The sequence below is a fragment of the Chanodichthys erythropterus genome, chromosome 15, assembly GCF_024489055.1.
Source record: "Chanodichthys erythropterus isolate Z2021 chromosome 15, ASM2448905v1, whole genome shotgun sequence".
Classification (NCBI taxonomy): Eukaryota; Metazoa; Chordata; class Actinopteri; order Cypriniformes; family Xenocyprididae; genus Chanodichthys; species Chanodichthys erythropterus.
The window spans coordinates 10,701,763-10,722,927 of record NC_090235.1 but is presented as its reverse complement, the minus strand read 5'-3'; the positions used below and the strand labels follow the sequence as shown (position 1 = coordinate 10,722,927).

Genomic DNA, 21,165 nt, shown 5'->3' with positions numbered 1-21,165 from the left:
GCACAAGTCCCACTACGAAGTGCATGATACTTGTAAGGGAAGACTCACAAGTGAATATATTTCCCCAGTTGATTAATCACAGTACATAAAGAGGCTGTAGAATTCAGAAACCCTTGTTATTAGCGACACCTGTGGCAGTTAAGTGAACTACAGCCAGGAATTTATTGCTCGTCCTTGCACTCGTGCACACACATAACTTACAAAAGCCTGAACGTGAAGACCCGAGATACTCACGCTAAGTTATTTTTCATTCTTAGCTTAGAAGTAAAAAGAAGTTGGAAATACCTTTACAGTTAAAGAACATCCGAATGCCGTTCACACTGCTGAGAGCGACGGTTAGATGAATATGTAGGCCTAAATATGTTCTGCGCGGTTTCCTCTCAATAACTACATAAACAACAAAAATGACAGTGATGAGAAAGCAGCAGTTAAGAAAGCATCCGATCATGTGGACATGGATATGTTTGCACCAGCTCTGCAACTCACCGGCATCATGTCGACAGATGAGGTAATTAAAATGACATTTTTATGATGGTTTGATAATAATGTGTATTTGAGACTGTACACTATAATTCTGGCTATGAGAGTCTAGTTTGAATTATTCCGTTTTTTGCATGACAAACTGATATTGCAAGCTACATAATAGCTGAATTTAGCATTCGTGCTAAATGTGGACTGAACGGAAGAGGCTCTCGGGAGCGTGCGTAACCGTCACATCCTTTTGGTTTTCCCGGTAAAATCGTCCCGCGTCGAATAATACATGAACATTCTTACATTTAGCCCCTCTAAGCCAATTGTTATATATTACACGTTGAAATGTTTTTTAAATATGAAAATTAACCTTTATAAATCTCGTTTCAAATTTCTTGTTTCATTATGCTGCCATAGTCTCTTAAAAATAAAGGTTGTTTAGCGGCATGGATGTTAAGAACCTAACATCCATATTATGTAATTCCACAAAAACAATGTTCTTTATAGTGGAAAAAAAAGGATTATTTTATTGAAATGTTCTTCACACTAAGAAAAAAAAAATGGTTCTGGTTTTAAAAAACTGTTCAAGATCCTTTGGGGAACAAAAATGGTTAATCTATATGGCTTTGCTGTGAAAACCTATCTATGGAAACTTTATTTTTAAGAGTGTATAGGTTTTTGGATTTCTTTTTTTATTTCCATAAATCAGAAAAATACTATTAATGACAATACAAAATGGTTTTAGGAATAAAATACTACATAAACCAAGCGAATGATAATGAACAAAGTCTTCTATAAAAACTTTCACAATATATTAATCAAACTGGAATATATTAATTAAAGTTTGGCATAAGTGCTGCTGAAGATTTTAGAGATTTCATGAGGGGAAAAAAAGTCATTTTGACAAAAGATATGTATTGTAATTGAAATATATAAAGTGTAATAAAAAAAAAAAAAAAAACACTTAATAAATGTGTATTTTTTCACTAGTCTGAAAGAAGCAAAATCTCAAAATTGACCTGTGCATGAAAAAACTGGGTCTTACCTTAAGATGATTTAATGTTTGCAAAAGAATGTTTGCGCTCCATATAGCAGGATATGGATTTGGAATGATAGAATTTTCATTTTTGGCGGAACTGTTCTTTTAAGAATGTTTCAAAACTATTTGAATGACTGACAAAGAAATGAATTGAATAAATGAAATGAAAGGCGTGTGTGTGGACAGAACTTCTCACACACGAGTCTTGACCCCAGTAAAACCAAACACAGTGTTGAAATCTTGAATTGGCACTCAATGGACTGTCAACAGATGCTGATAAATGAGTTCTCAGATAACAAACACTCTTATGAATGTGTCTTTTTGGAGTTTGAAAGGGTTTTCATATAGCTGCTAGTTTTGGATATTAGACAAACAGTAATGCGCTTGATTCTTATATTACATGCAAAACCCGTCAGCTGAGTGTGTCGCTGTTCAACAGGGCCTGTTTTTGAGTAAAAGGTAGGTCTTTTCTCACAGATATCAGCCACTAGATCAGAGTGGATGTTTAAACCCTCTTACGCCTTAAATTAAAGTATAATATTTCTAAAGGCTTCTCGCGTCCTTCCGCCCCCCTTCGAAGCTGTTGGGAAAGTGGGCCGCGGGGGAAACTAATGCACTGCTAGGGTCAAGCTTCACTGGCCGTCTCCATTTTGAAAGCCGGCCTTCGGTTTCAACGGCCTCCCGTAAGTTTGAGAAGACCCGTACGAGGGTGACGGGAACATTTGCACACAGAGACCAGTGAGTCACGCTCGGACAGGCGGGCCGCGAGCGCTTTGTTCGGAGCTGTTTGGTGGCTTTTGTCCGGGGTACACCTTCCTCTTCCTCCTCATCCTCGTGTTTGTTCACCCTCGGGCCAGGTTTAGACCACCGAGATGTAATGCGAGATTGTGTCGTGCTCCAAAGAGCCTGTGGAGACACACGTGGAAACTTAACTCTTTCTCTGGGTAAGGGTCAAGGAATCTAGTCTGCTGGTTAAATCTTAAAAAAAAAAATTAAGTCTTAGATAAGACTTTCTTTCTTTGACTAAAACCACTGAAATATGACACATTCAAAGGGCTATTCACACAATCTGATAATGTTTAACTCCGTGTGTAGCCGTGCTTGCTTTGCTTAAATATTTGAGATACATTTGTGTGTGTATATGTCTGAAAATGAGGAAGTCCTCACAGATTTTTATAAAATGTTTTTTTTAATCCAATGTAAATTGCTGTCCCATTTATTTGATGTTGATACATTTTCCTTGTTAAATAAACATTACTTACACTAAAAAACAAAGAAATATAAATAGTTTTATATTTTTACATTTACAATGTAATTACTCTGTTCTGATTTTAAACTAACAAAACAAGTAAAAATCAGTATTTTTAAGCATTTTAAATTTATTCCAAATTAATAACTATAAGAATGCCACAAAGAGATTTCAGATTACATCTATGATTTATTTGTGATTAGGGCTGTCAAACGATTAATCACGATTAATCGCATACAAAATAAAAGTTTGAGTTTGCGTAATATATGTGGGTGTACTGTGTGTAATTATTATGTATATATAAATACAAACACATTCATGTATATATTTGAGAAATATTTACAAGTATATGTAGGCTATTTATTTATATTTATATATAATTTATATTATATATAAATACAAATATTTTGTACATAACATATTTCTCTTAAATATATACATTAATTTGTGTGTATTTATATGTACATAATAATTACACACACTACACCCACATATATTAGGCAAACTCAAACTTTTATTTTGTATGCGATTAATCGCAATTAATCGTTTGACAGCCCTATATGTGATCTGATGTTCAGCTGTTATTGTTAAAAGTCAACTTATTTTTGTATCATCCATCACCAAGGCTCAGTAAACACGGGTCATCTAACTGTCTACATATATATATATATATATATATATATATATATATATATATATATATATATATATATATATATATATATATATATATATATATATATATATATATAGACTTAGTTTTGTTACAAAATTCAAAATTCCATTTAACCACCTTTATTTAATAATTCATCTGTGTGAATTAATAAATCATTATATGTCTATAGTAATTTGACATTTTAATAATTATTTTTATTTGCTCTTCAGGTAAAGAATTGGGTTGTTCTGGACTAAACATAATAAAATGACAAAAGTTTTGAAATATACAAAAAGAGATCAAAATATTTAATATTAATCAGATAAAAAGTTAAATGCTAAAATATTTTGCTATATGTATTGCATGTAGTAACTTTAATTGGATTGTAACATGCACTGAAATTATTTATTTTTTGAATTATTTAAAATTGCATAATTAAAGGGTTAGTTCACCCAAAGATGACATTTCTGTCATTAAGTACTCACCTTCGTGTCATCCCAAACCTGTAAGACTTTCGTTTGTCTTCAGAACACAAATTAAGATATTTTTGATGAAATCCAAGGGTATCTGATCAACACATAGGCAGCAACATCATTGCACCTTTTGAGGTCCAGAAAGGTACTAAACACATCGTTAAAACAGTTGACGTGACTACAGTGGTTCAACCTTAATATTATGAAGTGACGAGAATACCTTTCGTGCAACAAAACGAAACAAAAATAATGACTTTATTCAATAAATTCATCTATCCCCTGTCACTGCTACGCTATTTTCGTTGCAGAGCTTCAGTGATTGTCCAAACAGTGGCTCAGTATTGGCCGGCTATGGTCATGTGTGAGGCCGCGTTCAGACATAAACACTGAATCTCTGCTATGAAAATAGCGTAGCAGTGACAGGGCAGGGACAGATGAATTTGTTGAATAAAGTCGTTAATTTTTGTTGTTTTTGTGCACAAAAAGTATTCTCGTCACTTCATAATATTAAGGTTGAACCAATGTAGTCACGTTGACTGTTTTAACGATGTGTTTAGTAGGGCTGGGCGATATATCGAATGCTTTTGTCACGCGCATTTCTTCAGTAAAGCCGGTTCCCTGATTACCGCTAAATCGCCATCACCTGCTTTCAAATGAAGTGCCATTTAATAGGCCGAGCCGTAGATCACTGATAAGCCACGCAATATCGCGTTCAATATCGATATGAATCGCCGTCGATATTGAACGCGATATTGCGTGTCTTATCAGTGAACTACGGCTCTGTCTATTAAATGCCGCTTCATTTGAAAGCAGGTGATGGCGATTTAGCGGTAATGAGGGAACCGGCTTTACTGAAGAAATGCGCGTGACAATCGCATGCGATATATCGCCCAGCCCTAGTGTTTAGTACCTTTCTGGACCTCAAAAGGTGCAATGTCGATATGTGTGAATCAGATACCCTCAGATATCATCAAAAATATCTTAATATGTGTTCTGAAGATGACGGTCTTACGGATTTGGGATGACATGATGAGAGTGAGTACTTAAGAATAGAAATTTCATTTTTGGGTGAACTAACCCTTTCAATATATATATAAAAAATAAATAAATAAATAAAAAAATAGAATAAAATGTGCAAGTGCTTGTGGTACACACACACACACACACACACACACACACACTCATGTTTGTTTTTGTGAATTGTGGGGACTTTCCATAGACTTCAATGCATTTTACACTGAACAAACTGTACATTCTATCCCCCTACCCTGCCCCTACCCCTAAACCTAACCCTCACAGGAAACTGTGCAAACTTTTACTTTTTCACAAAAACTCATTCTATATGATTTATAAACCCATTTACATTGTGGGGACCGCTGGCTGGTCCCCACGATGTAGGTGAACTCAGGTTTATATTACATCATGGGGACATTTGGTCCCCACAATGTAATATAAACAAAAGCACACACACACACACACACACACACACACACACACACACACACACACACACACACACACACACACACACACACAATACTCCATGGCCATTTGGTTTTCTGACAACCCAGTCTTTATTAGTTTTGCTCCCTGTGTACATATTAAAATGACTTTAAATCTATACAAAATTATTTTTTAACAGTTTTCAGAACAATCTGCTCTTACATTGCTAGTTTATTAGTATTCCTCCACAGAGACATAGACATCAGAGATTCTATCAGAAATTGTCTGTACAGTCTTAAATCATTTTTTTTTTTTTTGGGTGGGCAGAAAATATCTCATACTGTGACATCAGGCCGGCGTTTATCTGAGAGTCAAGAAAAGAAGTTTCTCGTTGTAGCAGCTGCAGTCTTTCAGTCAGTGTCAAGGATGGGGACACCATGTGGACAAACCAAAGGAACCAGGACAGGTTTGATGTTTTGGTCAACATTTCATCAGACCCGAATTGTTTGGTCTCAGGAGCTTTCTCAAAATTCCTTCAGTTAGTTCTACTCTCTAGGTTTAATGTGTCACTTTCAAATGAAATATATTTAGACTCTAAGCAAACAGACAGATACATAATGTTTGAAATTTCAGCCCCTCATTGTTCATCGTGTATTTCCATCTAACATTGGTAAAATTAATATATCAGACGTTCTAGAATTAGGACAAAGTTAAAAAAAAAAATGGAATGTACACCAAACAGCCGAATAATTTAATCTGCATCCCAGAACCCTTAGAAAAGAACCTTCACCAAATGAGAGAGAGAGAGAGAGAAAGAGAGAGGGACGTGTCAATGTGTTTTAATGGGATGTGAAACTCTGGTTATCTTGACTGTCTCAGTTGATTCTTTTTACGTCTCTCCAGGAAAAATCTGCAGTGAGAAAGAAAAGCAATCATAAACATTTTTTAATTAAATTAAAAGCATGCTGTGTCTTCTTATCATTTGTTTAACAATAGCTCTGTTCCAAAACCTAGTGAACAGCCTATGTAGACAGCATTTTAAGGCATCATGTACTCTTTCTATGCACTATACATTTTTAGGCCAAATTCTAAATTGTTTATACAAGTAAATCAATGACTTCATGAATGTTCTTGTTCTTGTGTTAATCTAGCAGTAACACCCCAAGACTCCAGGGGGCGATAGAGACTTCAAATCTGTGTTGGATACATTATAGGCCTACTTCAGGTAGTCATCATTTCTTTTTTTGAATGATAATGATGCAATTTAAAATAAGGTTTATCATGAAATTACTCATTATAAATGAAAAATGCATTGAACCTGAACTCATCTCAATCTCTCAGTTATGACTTTATATCTCACAATTGTGACTATACCTCAGTATGTGACTTTATATATTTAACTCCGACTTTATATATCACAATATATCTCACAATGTGACATTAAATCTCAAAATTGTTGATTTTTATATTGCACAAATTGACTGTATATCATGCCATTAAGACTTTTTATCATTTTATCAGTCACTTGTGAGTTTAGTTTCATAACTTTTAAGAGAAGTTTATAAAGAAAGGACTATGTAAACACTACATATGTTTGAAAAGAGCTTTTAATATGTCATCACATGATACCTGTTACAATGTTTTTGTAGAGTCCTGGTCGCTAGGAGCTTGGCATTGGGGTTTTGCTGCCATCATCTGATCCTTGAGAAAAGAAGGAGCGGACATTAGCATGTGCAAAGCGTAAGTGTTTTAAGCAAGATTCTTCACAGCATCGTTACCTTGTGTTGTGTCATCAAGATGATCATCATTTGTTTTAGAAGCAGCAACTGTAAACACGATGAGACAAGTGTTATGCATTTGGCAAACTCTTTTTCCAAAGTAACTTATATTGCGTTGAAATCATACTGCGCATGTTACATATATTTTATTATTTCATGCATTCTCTGTGACTCAAACTCATGTCCTTATGTTGTTTGCTTCACGCTTATGTCATGTAGGCCAATAAGAGCGGTGCGTGTAAACCTCACTCCCCTGGTCTCAAGAGGCGCGCTAAAGACTGATGTTAGAGGCTGCGGTCTTTAGCGTCCTCGTTAGCACGCCTGCCTCCCATGTCGGAGACACTGGTTCAAATCCCGCTCTGAGTAGGTCAAGTCAGACTGGTTACATTTGGTGCCGTGACCCGGATGGGAGTGAGGTTTAGGGGGTGAGTGTAACGTAGGCCAATAAGAGCTGTGCATGTAAACCTCACTTCCCTGGCCTCAAGAAGCACTTTAGCGTCCTTATTACTGCCCGCCACCCATGCCGGAGACACCAGTTTGAATCCCGCTCAGGGCGGGTTGAGTAGGACCAGTTACGCTTATAGATCTCTACTCCGACTGTATGTCAACATATGTCTCATTTGTGTCTCCTAAGGAAATTTGGGAGAAAAGTCTCAAAACATAATTGACTTGCCTGTGCCATCTTCAACCCCGGTTTCATCATTGACAATGTCATCACCATCTAAACAGAAACATGCAAAATTTAGGCTTTCAAATAATGTTTTCCTAGAATTCTTTGAGAATTTGTCCCAATCAAAAAGTAGTGGCCATCTTACAGGTAACAGCTACTTTTGCAATTTATCATTTATAAAATATTTGACATGATTTGGGGAATCATTCATGTCCTCAGCACAAATGGTGTAAGTTGCATGCCAAAGTTTAATACTTAGGTTCAAAAGCAATGGTAATAATGTTAACCTTAATAAACAAGACAACTACACCCAAAATGAAGTGCTTTAGACCCATGAGACGTACCGTCTGAAGTATCATGGCTGTCTGCATCAGTGTTTTCATCGGTGTGTCCCTCTAGAGTTAGCAAATTAAATAAGAAAGCAAATTTTAGAAACATACATTTAAGAAACTTTTTTAATACTTTTAAAATGATGAAGGCATCGCTTGACTCTTACATACTGAATTAATAAACATATTTACCGAATGATGCCGTAGCATCTGTTGAGTCATTGTCATGTTCATCTAGAAGAAGACAAAGATTATTACTGCCTCAGCTTTTATCATGCCTTACGTATGTGGCTTTAGTGGGAAGTAATTTGTTTGTCCATGCTGAAATCAAAAATGCCGTGTGATGCAACTCTGTTCTCCTTTGACAGCCATTCAAAAGTAGCAGTGTATTCTGGCGAAATGCAATTTTAGCACGCAAGCAACGCACAGTAAAACTCACAAATATTTACTGATTTTATATTGCTTAGCCGGTGTCTGATTCTTTTTTGGAGGCTTTATATTTTCCCTGTTTTTCACATCACAGTTCAGAATAGTCTAGTGAACTAGTGAAGAAAAGAAGAAAACACCTCAGATTTACATGGAGCAGATGGGATTGATCACTTGTTGTGTTGTGCATCACATCTGGTTGTCAGTTAGCATTGAAATGGGACGTTAATTTTCACTCTTCACGAAACATGTAAAGAGTGAATGCTGTGGTTTGTCTTACCATTGGAATCAGCATCAGAGTCATTTGTCTCTATTGATGCACCATCAGGAGAATCTGTAGGTTTAGAACTTTATATATTACACTTTCCCAACTTTGTCTGCAGATGAGTTTATATCTATAGAAGCCTGTTTTGTTTATTTGTTTTCTTTTATTTCACAGTGTGACATTATATCTCACAATATGACTTTATATCTTCAATTATGACTTTATATCTCACAATATAACTTTGTATGTCAAAATTGTAACTTTATATATACACTTACAACATTTATATAACACAGTTGTGATTATATATTATGTCTTTGCATCTCACAATGACTTTATATCTTCAGTTATGACTTTATATCTCATATTTATGACTATATCTCACAATATAACTTTGTATGTCAAAATTGTAACTTTGTATATACAATTACGACATTTATATAACACAGTTGTGATTATATATTAATTTATGACTATATCTCACAATATGTCTTTCAATTGTGACTTTATGGCCCGGTTTCACAGACATGGCTTAGGGTAAGCCAGGATTAGGCCTTAGTTCAATTAAGACATTTCAGTAGCTTTTATAAACGTACCTCTTTCAGTTAAAACAGCTCAAACATTCATTTTAGTCTAGGACTAGCTTAAGCCTTATTTGTATATATATTCAGTCATGACTTTATATCTCACAATATGACTTTAAAGCTCACAGTATGACTTTTTTTCTTCAATTATGACTTTATATCTCACAATATGACTTAAAGCTCACAATTATGACTATATCTTACAAAATTATATATTCAATTATGATGTTATATATTCAATTATGACTTTACATCTCACAATATGATTTTAAATCTCACAGTATAACTTTATTTCTTCAATTATTACTTTATATCTCACAATATGACTTTAAAGCTCACAATTATGACTATATCTTACAAAATTATATATTCAATTATGATGTTATATATTTAATTATGACTTTATATCTCACAATATGACTTTAAAGCTCACAATTATGACTATATCTTACAAAATTATATATTCAATTATGATTTTATATATTCAATTATGACTTTACATCTCACAATATGATTTTAAATCTCACAGTATAACTTTATTTCTTCAATTATTACTTTATATCTCACAATATGACTTTAAAGCTCACAATTATGACTATATCTTACAAAATTACTTTTTATATTCAATTATGATGTTATATATTCAATTATGACTTTACATCTCACAATATGACTTTAAAGCTCACAGTATGACTTTATTTCTTCAATTATGACTTTATATCTCAAAATATGACTTTAAAGCTCACAATTATGACTATATCTTACAAAATTATATATTCAATTATGATGTTATATATTCAATTATGACTTTATATCTCACAATATGACTTTAAAGCTGACAATTATGACTATATCTTACAAAATTACTTTATATATTCAATTATGATGTTATATATTCAATTATGACTTTACATCTCACAATATGACTTTAAAGCTCACAATTATGACTATATCTTACAAAATTACTTTATATTCAATTATGAAGTATATATTCAATTATGACTTTATATCTCGCAATTATGACTTTATATCTTGAAATTGTCTTTATATCTCACTGTGACTTTAAAAATTGTGACTATCTCACACATAATGATTGTATGCTATGCAATTAAGGTTATAACTTTATATAACTACAGCACAATGTGACTTTATTTCTTATTTTAAACTTTGTCTCAGAATTACTTGATATAGCCTTTTTTGAAGTGGATATATATATATATATATATATATATATATATATATATATATATATATATATATATATATATATATATATATATATATATATATATATATATATATATATATATATATATATATTTATATATATATTAGTAAATACCTTGTGCTTTTTCCACACTGGAGTCACTGTCTTCATCAGTGTCTGTGGGCACAAAAACATGAATCAACCAGTCGGTACTGTGGTTTGATGAATGCAAAACAGAAAGGATGTAACGTTTACCTTCCCCTCCTGTTTCTAAGCTGTCCGTGTCGCTCTTGCTGTCACTGTCAGAGCTTTCTGTGTCTGTGGACTCTGTGCTGCTCTTCACTTTGTCCTGGTCTTTATCTTTGCTGTCCGAGTCCGAGTCTGAGTTTGAGTCTAGGCTGGAGTTGTCAGAATCTGGCTTGTCTTCCTGCTTGTCTTCTGTCATTTCTTCCAGCGGACTCTCATCAGACTGACTGGCTGTGGCGTCTTCTTTCGAGGTGGCGTCTTCCTTGTTCTGTTCCTCTGGTTTGGATTCATCTTCTTTATCTTTTCCCTCGTTGCTGTCTTTGTCATTGGTCTCCTTCTCTTTGGAGTCCTTCTCGCTGTCTCCATCGTCTTCTGTGTCTTTCAGATCGCTGTTGTCCTTGTCTTTATCCTCAGCGCTGTCTTTAAGGTCTGCTGCGTCAGGGGAATCTGCCGTGTCCTGGTCGCTGCTGGCGTCTGTGCCGCTGTCAGAGTCCTGGTCTTTCTCTTTCTTCTCTGTGCTGTCAGTGTCTGGCGAATCTGAATCCTGGTCCTTGGAATCGTCTGAATCTTTCAACTCATCCGTATCTGAGCTGCTGTCTGCATCACTTTTGTCTGGCGTCTCAGAGGTTTCTCGACCCTCGTCTTCTGAGTCTTTGCTAGTGTCGTTGCTGGAGTCTTTCTCGTCTTTCTCATCGCTCTTTTCATCTGTGTCTCCATCCGTTTTGTCTTTGTCAGAATCTGTGTGTAAAAAGTTCATATTTTATTAATATAGATCATCAAACTGATAATTACAGACAAATTACTTAATGAACCACTGAAACCTAAACTTACAAAAAATACCATGGTTTGTTGATTGTTTCAGAACACAATTACCATAGTACTACCTATGTACCATGGTAAATTGTTATACCACCAAAGTACTAATCATGCACTAGTTACATAGCAATCCAAGGAACATATTGAATGTCAAAAGACGCGGTATTACCATGGTACACACAAACAAATAAATCTTGTTCCTCATCTACATACTATGTACTTATTACAGTAATTATAATAACTGGCTAATGTCTAGGTACTCACCCTGAACCTACACCTAAACCTAACCTTAAAGGTGCCCTAGTTCCAAAAATTGAATTTATATTGGCATAGTTGAATAACAAGAGTTCAGTACATGGAAATGACATACAGTGAGTCTCAAACTCCATTGTTTCCTCCTTCTTATATAAATCTCATTTGTTTAAAAGACCTCTGAAGAACAGGCGAATCTCAACATAACAGTCGGGATCAATAATATGTACGCCCCCAATATTTGCATATGCCAGCCCATGTTCCCAACATTATGAAAGGCATTAGACAAGGGCAGGACGTCTGGATGTGTACAGCTGAATCATCAGACTAGGTAAGCAAGCAAGAACAATAGCGAAAAATGGCAGATGGAGCAATAATAACTGACATGATCCATGATATCATGATATTTTTAGTGATATTTGTAAATTGTCTTTCTAAATGTTTTGTTAGCATGTTGCTAATGTACTGTTAAATGTGGTTAAACTTACCATCGTTTCTTACTGGATTCATGGAGACAAGAGCCGTCGCTATTTTCATTTTTAAACATTTGCAGTCTGTATAATTCATAAACGCAACTTCATTCTTTATAAATCTCTCCAACAGTGTAGCATTAGCCGTTAGCCATGGAGCACAGCCTCAAATTCATTCAGAATCAATGTAAACATCACAATAAACACTGTACTTATGCAATTAGACATGCTGCATGACGAACACTTTGTAAAGATCCATTTTGAGGGTTATATTAGCTGTTTGAACTTTTTTTTATGTTGTTTAAGGCAAGCGCGAGCTCTTGGGGCTTGGAGCACCAGATTTAAAGGGCCACACACCCTGAATCGGCTCATTTCTAATTATGCCCCAAAATAGGCAGTTAAAAAATGAATAAAAAAAATCTATGGGGTATTTTGAGCTGAAACTTCACAGACACATTCAGGGGACACCTTAGACTTATATCACATCTTTTTAAAAAAAAAGTTCTAGGGCACCTTTAACCCCTGAAGTTATTTTATATTACCTTGTATTTTCTTAGTCAAGTACACTGTAAGTGCATGCAAGTGTACATACTATAAAATAAAGTGCAACCATAAATGGATTTACCATGGTACAGGTACTAAAAAAAAATGTCTTTATTTACTGCAATATGCATCATATTTAAATAATAAAATGATAAATCATATTACTTCCATGTTAATACATTTATAATGTTTATAAAAAATTCTTTTTACAACTCATTTCAACTCAACTTATTTCAGCAACATTTCTCATTTTCATTTAGTTTAACTTAAACTAAAATAAATATTAATAAATAAATCATTTTTTTTAAATGACAAAAACATAAAATTACTAAAATTAAAAAATAATAAATACAATGAAAACAGAAAATATTAAAATACCAAACTATAATAATATTTCAATAATACTACAATAATAAGAAAAATGGCTTGATACTGGAAACTTTTAAGGACTTTTAAGTGCAAGAATCATCTTTTTTTGTTCAGTTATTAAGTATAGAAATGAGACACAGATGTTCTTTTGTGGTTAAGCTCACCGTCAGAGTCCTGCTGCTCATCTGTGTCTGAAGAATCCTTGTCAGATGAATCATCTGTAGCTTCTGCATCAGCAAATACACAACTGTTATTAGTCAAAACATCTCTAACTTCAGGCTGAATCACGTTCATTCTTTCAGTTCAATAAATTAAAATTATTTTAAAAGTAATTTGACGTTGTGTTGTTAACTTTTAAACTATTAAACATAGTTTTTGATCACTGAAATAAAGCTAAAATAACAAATATAATGAAAAAATATAATGAAATAAAAATAAATTAAAGCTAAATAGAAAATGTGTATATATATATATATATATATATATATATATATATATATAGATATATAAATATATAGTGCTCTCGAGTCGATTATTTGTGATTAATAGCCTCTAACAAAGTTTGTGTGTGTGTATATATATATATATATATATATATAATAATTTCTGCAGTGATCTCTAATACCTGTAGAAGTTTTGTCGGCATCATCAGGCGAATCATCAGATTCGTTCTTTTCCACACTAGCAGAATCTCCGTCTGAAAGGACAGAGTATGCCAAGATTGTTTCAATAAGAATGTATCATTTTGCTGTGAGAGAAGAGTGACTGTGCCAAGTAGGACGTGTTCCTGGAACATCTTTTGTTGGTGCTTGAACAATGTTCATGGCAACAAAACATACTCCTGTATAACCATTAACTACCGCCAGAGGGGAACACTGGCTTGATAAGAATGATGTTCAAGAATCAACTACAGGAAATGAGGAAATGCTCTGCATGAGAAAACTCTGTACCTGTTTCAACTGAATCAGTGTCTGCCTTCTCATCTGTGTCTGTGAAGCAGGAGAAGTTTAATAGTGAGACAGTAAATCATTGTTTTGTGTGACACACTTTACTTTGGAATATAAGGGAGAGTTTTAATTCTTTGATGTTTTGAAGTGTGCTTTTAATTTAAAAAAAAAAAAGAACAATGACAATTGTTCAATCTTTTATGTGCAAATTATTTATTTGATAAATAATTGTAAACAATGACATTTTCCAATCAATTATGATTATTTGTTATTGTTATTGATGTAGTGTTTTAGCATTCGCATTTTAGCATTGAGTTGGACAGAAATGTAAATCTCTTTATTCTGTATGTTTGTTTACCTGCTGATTCCTTTTCCTTTGAATCTGTATCAACATGATCAGCATCTGAAATATTATGCGACATATTTAAATTGACTTAACACTATATTATACGATGCAGTCTGTCTCGTTTCACGTTGGTTTCTGTGATCTCTCTCACCTGTGCTGTCCTCCGCTGATGGTTTTTCACTGTTCTCACCTGCAGCAGATAAAGGAAAAGTCCTTATTCATATTTTGCACGTGTGTATTCCGTATCTTATGAAAATTTGTCTTTCACCCACCTGAATCGGCTGTCTTTTGCTGCGACGAATCTGTTTCTGTATTAGTATTAGTATCTGTGTCTTTGTCCGTATCAATATCTGTTGTGTCTGATAAAAGCATTTAAATCAAGACATGAGGAAATAAATAATTGCATAACAAATATATTGTGCATTTTACACCTGCTGATGTTTTGAATTATATATCTGAATGGAATATCTTTAGATCCTATGTATTTTAATCACATAACCTTTACTTATGGGAATGCCATGGGCCTTTTGTAAGGGAAACAATACAATGTTGTGTTTAAAGATGTTTTTTTTTTTTTTTCTAAGAAAGTGAGGGATACATTTTCATATTTGACCCAAACATCATATTGCATTGTTGTTGTGTGTTTAGGAAACTGATGCACAGGTTAGGTTGTACCTATTGAATCTGGGCCGCCGGTGGCTTCATCCAGACTTGTGTCCCCTGAAATTGATCAAGCTGTTAGTTTGGGCAATGCTTCATTTAAATGCATTTCAAACAGAGTACAAGATTTGGTAACACTTTATTTCGATCTATAGTAACTTATTACATGTAATCTGGATTACATAATCAGATATCAAAAATTAAGTACTAGTAATAACATTACATTACATTTCAAAATACTCATAATCATACTACTTTATTGATTATATGGTTACATGCTACTCTCACAATGACAGTAAATGATTCACAATTCATTGATTGAATTATTTTTTATCGTAAACTTTCCTTTCTAATGCCCAGAAGGTCAGGTTTGTGGAATCACACACACAGACTAGTCATGTGACTGTCACTGAAAACTGAGACCCACATTGCATTTGATCACTGGATTTACAGAAACCATTTCACTTTTAAGAAGTGCTTTCTACACATTTCAACATTGTATAACACTACACTGTATAAAAGAATTGTTGGTTTAACTTAAAAAATTAAGTTACCTGGCTGCCTTAAAATTTTGACTTCATTGAAATTAAAAATTTGAGTTAATATAACAAAGCGATTTGTTTTGTTTTGTTTTTTGAGTGTGTGTGATTTAATTAACGGCTTTTTATTAAACTCACGAACCCCAGTCTGGCAAACCCTGACATAATGTAATATTTAATGCCATTCATGTTGTTGATAACAAAGAATGGAATATATTTTACAAGATTATCCTATTCAAATTAATCTGAAAATCGAGTTAGGTCACAAGTAATCTAAAAGTAGTCAGATTATATTACCTTAAACGTGTAATGTAATGGATTATGTTACTAACTACAATGTTTGTTGTGTAATTTGGAATCAGTAACTGACTACAATTTGTAAGTAATCTACCCTGCACTTGTAGTTAAACTTACTTATATTTACTAGAATGGATCATGAAAATAAAGTGTAACTAAAGATTTCAGAAGTGAAGTCTTACTGTTTGTGTCTGGTGAGTCAGGAACGCTGTCAGCCTCTTTATAAAGAAAAACAATTTGTAGAAAAGAAAATTATAAACGTGTAAAGTTCATTTATTCATATTTGTGTCTTTCCTAGTGTCATTGAAAGTTGCTTCCATTCCTTAAAATGATTGCTAATGTGTTAACATACAAGTATAGGCCTTATTTTCTAAAATCAACATCATATTGACTAAATACAAGAATTGAATCAATTAAAAGTGTTTATCCTGGTTCACAACATCAATCAGGACCACACGTCTCCCTCAATTCATTGATTTACATTCACTGATAATATGGGTCATAAATATTTGTTGTGCTTTCTGTCCTGTTGCCGTGGCATTATTCAGGAAAAGATGGAGTGTGACACATTTGGATGTGAATGATTGTTTTAATTCATTTAATCTTTTCCTGTTGACTGACTACATCCTGCTTTTCAAACTAATACCAATTCTTCTAGTTCACTGATGCTGAACACACAGCAGTTAAACATTAATCCGTGTGTATCGTGTTATCGTTCTCATTCATATGATATCAATGCTTTCTGTTGGCACTTGTAAAATGCTTTGAAAGCTGTGTGCTCTTATGTGCTCTTTCTTTGTTTTATGTGCTGCATGTCTAGACGCTCGAAACGAGAACCTGACCTGGTTTTTCAGTGGTGTCAGACGAGTCACTGGGACCTTGAAATCAAAGAGAAGTTCATGTGTCATTTTTTTGTTTGTTCTCTGTTTAATCCTGTTCCATGTTTTGTCTTTGGCATTTTGGGTTCAAACTGTCTCATAGAGCGTCTACAGAATGGGTGAAAAAGTGTTTACCTCCTTGTTTCTCTGATGAATCTATCCCATCTGTAGTTCCTACAAAAGATAGTTTTTCAAAGTTACGTTTGAGCATTTGTCTGTCTAGTTAAAAGATTAGTTCAGATTTCCTGATAATTTACTCACCCCCATGTCATCCAAGATGTTCATGTCTTTCTTTCTTCAGTCGAAAAGAAATTAAGGTTTTTGAGGAAATCATTCCAGGATTTTTCTCCATGTAGTACACTTCAACAGTTACCAACAGGTTGAAAGTCCAAATGTCAGTTTCAGTGCAGCTTCAAAGAGCTCTACACAATCCCAGACGAGGAATAAGAGTATTTTCTTATTTAGTAAAACGATCAGTCATTTTCTAAAAGAAATAAAAATCTATATACATTTTAACCACAAATGCTCATCTTGCACTGCTCTGCCATGCGCCACGCATTACATGATCACGTTGGAAAGGTCACGCGTGACGTAGATGGAAGTACCAATCCAGTGTTTACAAAGCGATTGTGCAAAGACTAAGTAAAATAACGATGTCGGACGATTTTGAAGTTGGAGGAGAGTTTTTCACCCTACCGCGGTACTTCGGCCTATGTCATGCCTGACCTTTCCAATATGATTACATCATGTGTGGCACATCGCAGAGATGAGCTTTTGTGGTTAAAAAGTATATAAATGTTTATTTTTTTTAAAAAAAGTAGATTGTTTCACTAGATTAGACCCTTATTCCTCGTCTGGGATCATGTAGAGCTCTTTGAAGCTGCACTGAAACTGACATTTGGACCTTCAACCCGTTGAACCCCAGTAAAGTCCTCTATATGGAGAAAAATCCTGGAATGTTTTCCTCATAATTACTTTTTGACTGAAGAAAGAAAGACATAAACATCTTGGATGACATGGGGGTGAGTAAATTATCAGGAAATTTTAACTAATTTTCAACAAAGATTAGGAACAAATGTGCTGATCAATGATAGTTATTAAATTAACGTTAACAAATGAGACCTTATTGTAAAGTGTTACCAATATGTTTAATAGTTTTAGTTAACAATGACAACACTGTTATCCGTCTAAATATCAATGTTCAAATTAAGTTCATGTTCATGTAATTGTTTATATACAATTTTTTTGAGACTTGATCTATATCTATATCAGCCAGACCAACCTGAGTCTTCATTTACAGGGACGTGAGTTGGAACAGCTCCTTCGAAATGAACTGAAAAGAGAGAAAAACATGTTTGTCAGATGATCTAGAAAACTTTCTGTGGTCTATTGATTTATGATTCATAGATCAAGTTCATCGCGACCTACCACTGAAGATCTGTAGCAGGGATGCAGTCGCCTCTGAGATAAAACATGAAAGTGAGAATGAAACACAATCAGTGACATAAACCAGATCATATTCGCTTAAAACCAGATTCTTATTGTCCCCTTTTTTAACTAGTCTGCCTGCCCAGAGGTTGTGTAGAGCTGTGAATATAGCAACTCATCTGGTAGAATCTGATGATATTGAAATTTCTGACTTTTAATTGCAAGCTTTGGTATCTGAGGCATTGCTGAAATCTCTTCTGAAACTCTAAAGGAGACACATTATGTGAGATTCCTGGGGTCTTTTTCAAAGAATTGTAATTTCATCCTATTTCTATCTTGGAGTAACAACTGAGATCACTAAGATCTTACTTGGGAGTTTTCCATCTGTAATGTCTTTCTTGAACAATTGCAATAGTACAATGCAGTTCATTGTTCTTACACAACTCATGCATTCAGGGGCAATGAGTAACTTAAAAAGTGAAATAAAAATTATGAAGGCCAATGTGCATAAGAGAAACATTCTCACCATCATTATCAGTTCCATCTGTATCAAAACAAAAGACAAAACAGTTAGTTAGTGGTCTGAATGTATTGAGCTATAGACTGCATCTCCTATAGAGGCCCAGGCTACATGTACCGGCACAGGTGAACAACACTCTTTTGTGTTCTGTGAAGGGCTCTGATTACAGTCTCATTATAGAGAGGCAGAAAATGCTTCATGTTACTTAGAAAGAAGAGCTGATGCTCATCACTAATAATAATTTAGGGATTCGGGGTTATCTGGGAAGGTATATGTGTGACCGATATAATGATGTCAGATTCCTTACCATTTATTGGTGCAGAAATAGAGACACCCACTAATGCAAAGATCAATGGAACAACCAGCGTCCTTTATAACAAGAGAGAAAAAAATAGAACAGTCATGTGAATGTCCACAAAAACATCTAATCGAAAAATTAATCATAAAATTAAAAGAATATCTATATAAATATGAAATGTGTATATATAATATAATGTTTATATGTAATGTAAAATTAAAAGAAAATGTATATTATGTATATTATATATAATAAATGTAAAATAATGTGTATATATAATATATATATATATATATATATATATATATATATATATAATATTGTGTAATATATAGTGTAAAAGATAGTATAGTGTATATATATATATATATATATATATATATATATATATATATATATATATATATATATATATATATAATATAATATAAAAAAATCATTTATTTTATCTAAAGTAAATAATAATGTAAAATTAAAAGAATATATATATATATATATATATATATATATATATATATATATATATATAAATTGTTACTTTCAATAACCAAATTAACAAACAATTCAATGTTTTAATAAATTTTTTAGCAATAAAAAAACCAAGCATACTGATTTAAATTGACCATTCTTGATGCACACATATTCTGTTTTCACGTCATTTTTATCACACAATTGAGCATCTCAGTAAAACATGTATATTTGAAATCCTATAAAGATAGATTCTGCCCTTTTCATGTATTCTGAACTTTTCAAAACATTTTAACTGATAAACTGTTGATAAATGTGATAAATGTTTAATTTGGTCTAGATGTTTGCCGCAGTCTCTTTTGTTCATAGCCTGTGACTGTGCAGACACAGACACTGGACTAGATTGAAATCAGTGCACTACTTCCAGAGTTAGCTTTCATAAAAATCAATTATTCTTGTTGTTTTTGCGGACTTTTGCATGCACTTTTGCACCTCTGTAAATGTAAATAATGATGCACTGAAAGGAAATACTTTGAAGCATTAAACCAGGCCAGGGCTGCGTTTCTCAAAAGTATTGTGGGCCAAGTTGATCGAAGAGACCATGGTGGCACACGATCGACTTAGGCTTACGACACTTTTTTGGGAAACGCAGCCGAGGCTGACAGAGTAAACGAGACACTTGTACTCACCGGGACAGCATTGCAATAGGACTGGATTGCAGTGTGAGATAGACGCAGGTGATGCAGGTCTAAAGCCTGAATGGAGCTGCTCTCAGATCTTTTATACCCTCTGAGGGGGTTGAGCTAAAGACAGAGGCGTTACATGAGAACCTCTAAAGCTCCTCTCATTAGAACAGGGTTATGAAGTCAGGCCGTCCTGCTATTGTTTGTGTTTTCAAACAGCCTTTGTAAATAGTGTAGCTTCTGTGTCCCAGTCCTGGTGTCTCTGTCTCGACGGGTCCCGCCGCTCCTTTGTGATTCGCTCCAGACATTTGATTTAGTTGATTTGAGGAGTTTTTCTCAGAACCTAAACAAAGAGCTGCTGGGCAGGACATGCTCATTGTGTTTGCGTCAGAACTTGTGTCTTTCTTTCTTCTATATGACACCGAATGATCTGTTCTGCCAGATAGACAGTGTTCTAATTTCTTTTTTTTTCTTTTTTTCATTTAAACAACAATATAGCTGATTTTCAGAGGTGATTAGGAAAGGCTAGACCAGGTGTATCAAACTCAGTTCCTGGAGGACCGCAGTCCAGGAACTGTGTTTGGGGTTTCTAGGGTTTATCTAGGTCAGGGATGGGCAACTTCGGTCCCGGAGGGCCACAGTTCTGCACATTTTAGCTCCACCCTAATCAAACACACCTTAACAATCTAATCTGTGTCTCTTTAGGATTACTAGAAAGCTTTGATCAGGGTTGGAGCTGAACTCTGCAGGACAGTGACCCTCCAGGACTGACTTTGCCCATCCCTGAGCTTGCTTATCTTTTGGGTACTACTTTAG

The 21,165-nt window shown here is 34.1% G+C and overlaps 1 protein-coding gene across 2 annotated transcripts; it reads right to left on the bottom strand.

Moving 5' to 3' along the window:
* Nucleotides 1–5,427: 5,427 nt before the first annotated feature.
* stm (starmaker) lies at nt 5,428–20,497 on the bottom strand. 2 transcript variants are annotated; one of them, XM_067411551.1, is made up of 24 exons: nt 20,356–20,497; nt 19,208–19,269; nt 18,907–18,924; nt 18,381–18,413; nt 18,235–18,285; nt 17,088–17,126; nt 16,917–16,952; nt 16,257–16,292; nt 15,254–15,298; nt 14,851–14,937; nt 14,730–14,768; nt 14,591–14,614; nt 14,236–14,274; nt 13,911–13,982; nt 13,450–13,512; nt 10,845–11,573; nt 10,725–10,766; nt 8,814–8,867; nt 8,300–8,341; nt 8,123–8,173; nt 7,782–7,829; nt 7,109–7,156; nt 6,960–7,031; nt 5,428–6,240 (listed from the first exon to the last, which is right to left on the bottom strand). In XM_067411551.1, the coding sequence occupies exons 1-23, from the start codon at nt 20,364–20,366 to the stop codon at nt 6,991–6,993; spliced, it is 1,710 nt and encodes a 569-aa protein (XP_067267652.1). In that variant the 5' UTR covers nt 20,367–20,497; the 3' UTR covers nt 5,428–6,240; nt 6,960–6,990. The 2 variants fall into 2 exon arrangements, with proteins under 2 accessions (XP_067267652.1, XP_067267651.1); XM_067411550.1 differs by having other exon boundaries at nt 14,591–14,635; nt 20,356–20,495.
* Between the last annotated feature and the right edge of the window lie 668 nt (nt 20,498–21,165).

Excerpts from the sequence above, each read along its gene's own strand:
- stm (XM_067411550.1), bottom strand. Across the intron at positions 18,286-18,380 it reads CCTGCTACAGATCTTCAGTG|TTCATTTCGAAGGAGCTGTT; the intron begins GTAGGTCGCGAT and ends CTCTCTTTTCAG. Across the intron at positions 13,983-14,235 it reads CACTGATTCAGTTGAAACAG|ACGGAGATTCTGCTAGTGTG; the intron begins GTACAGAGTTTT and ends CTGTCCTTTCAG.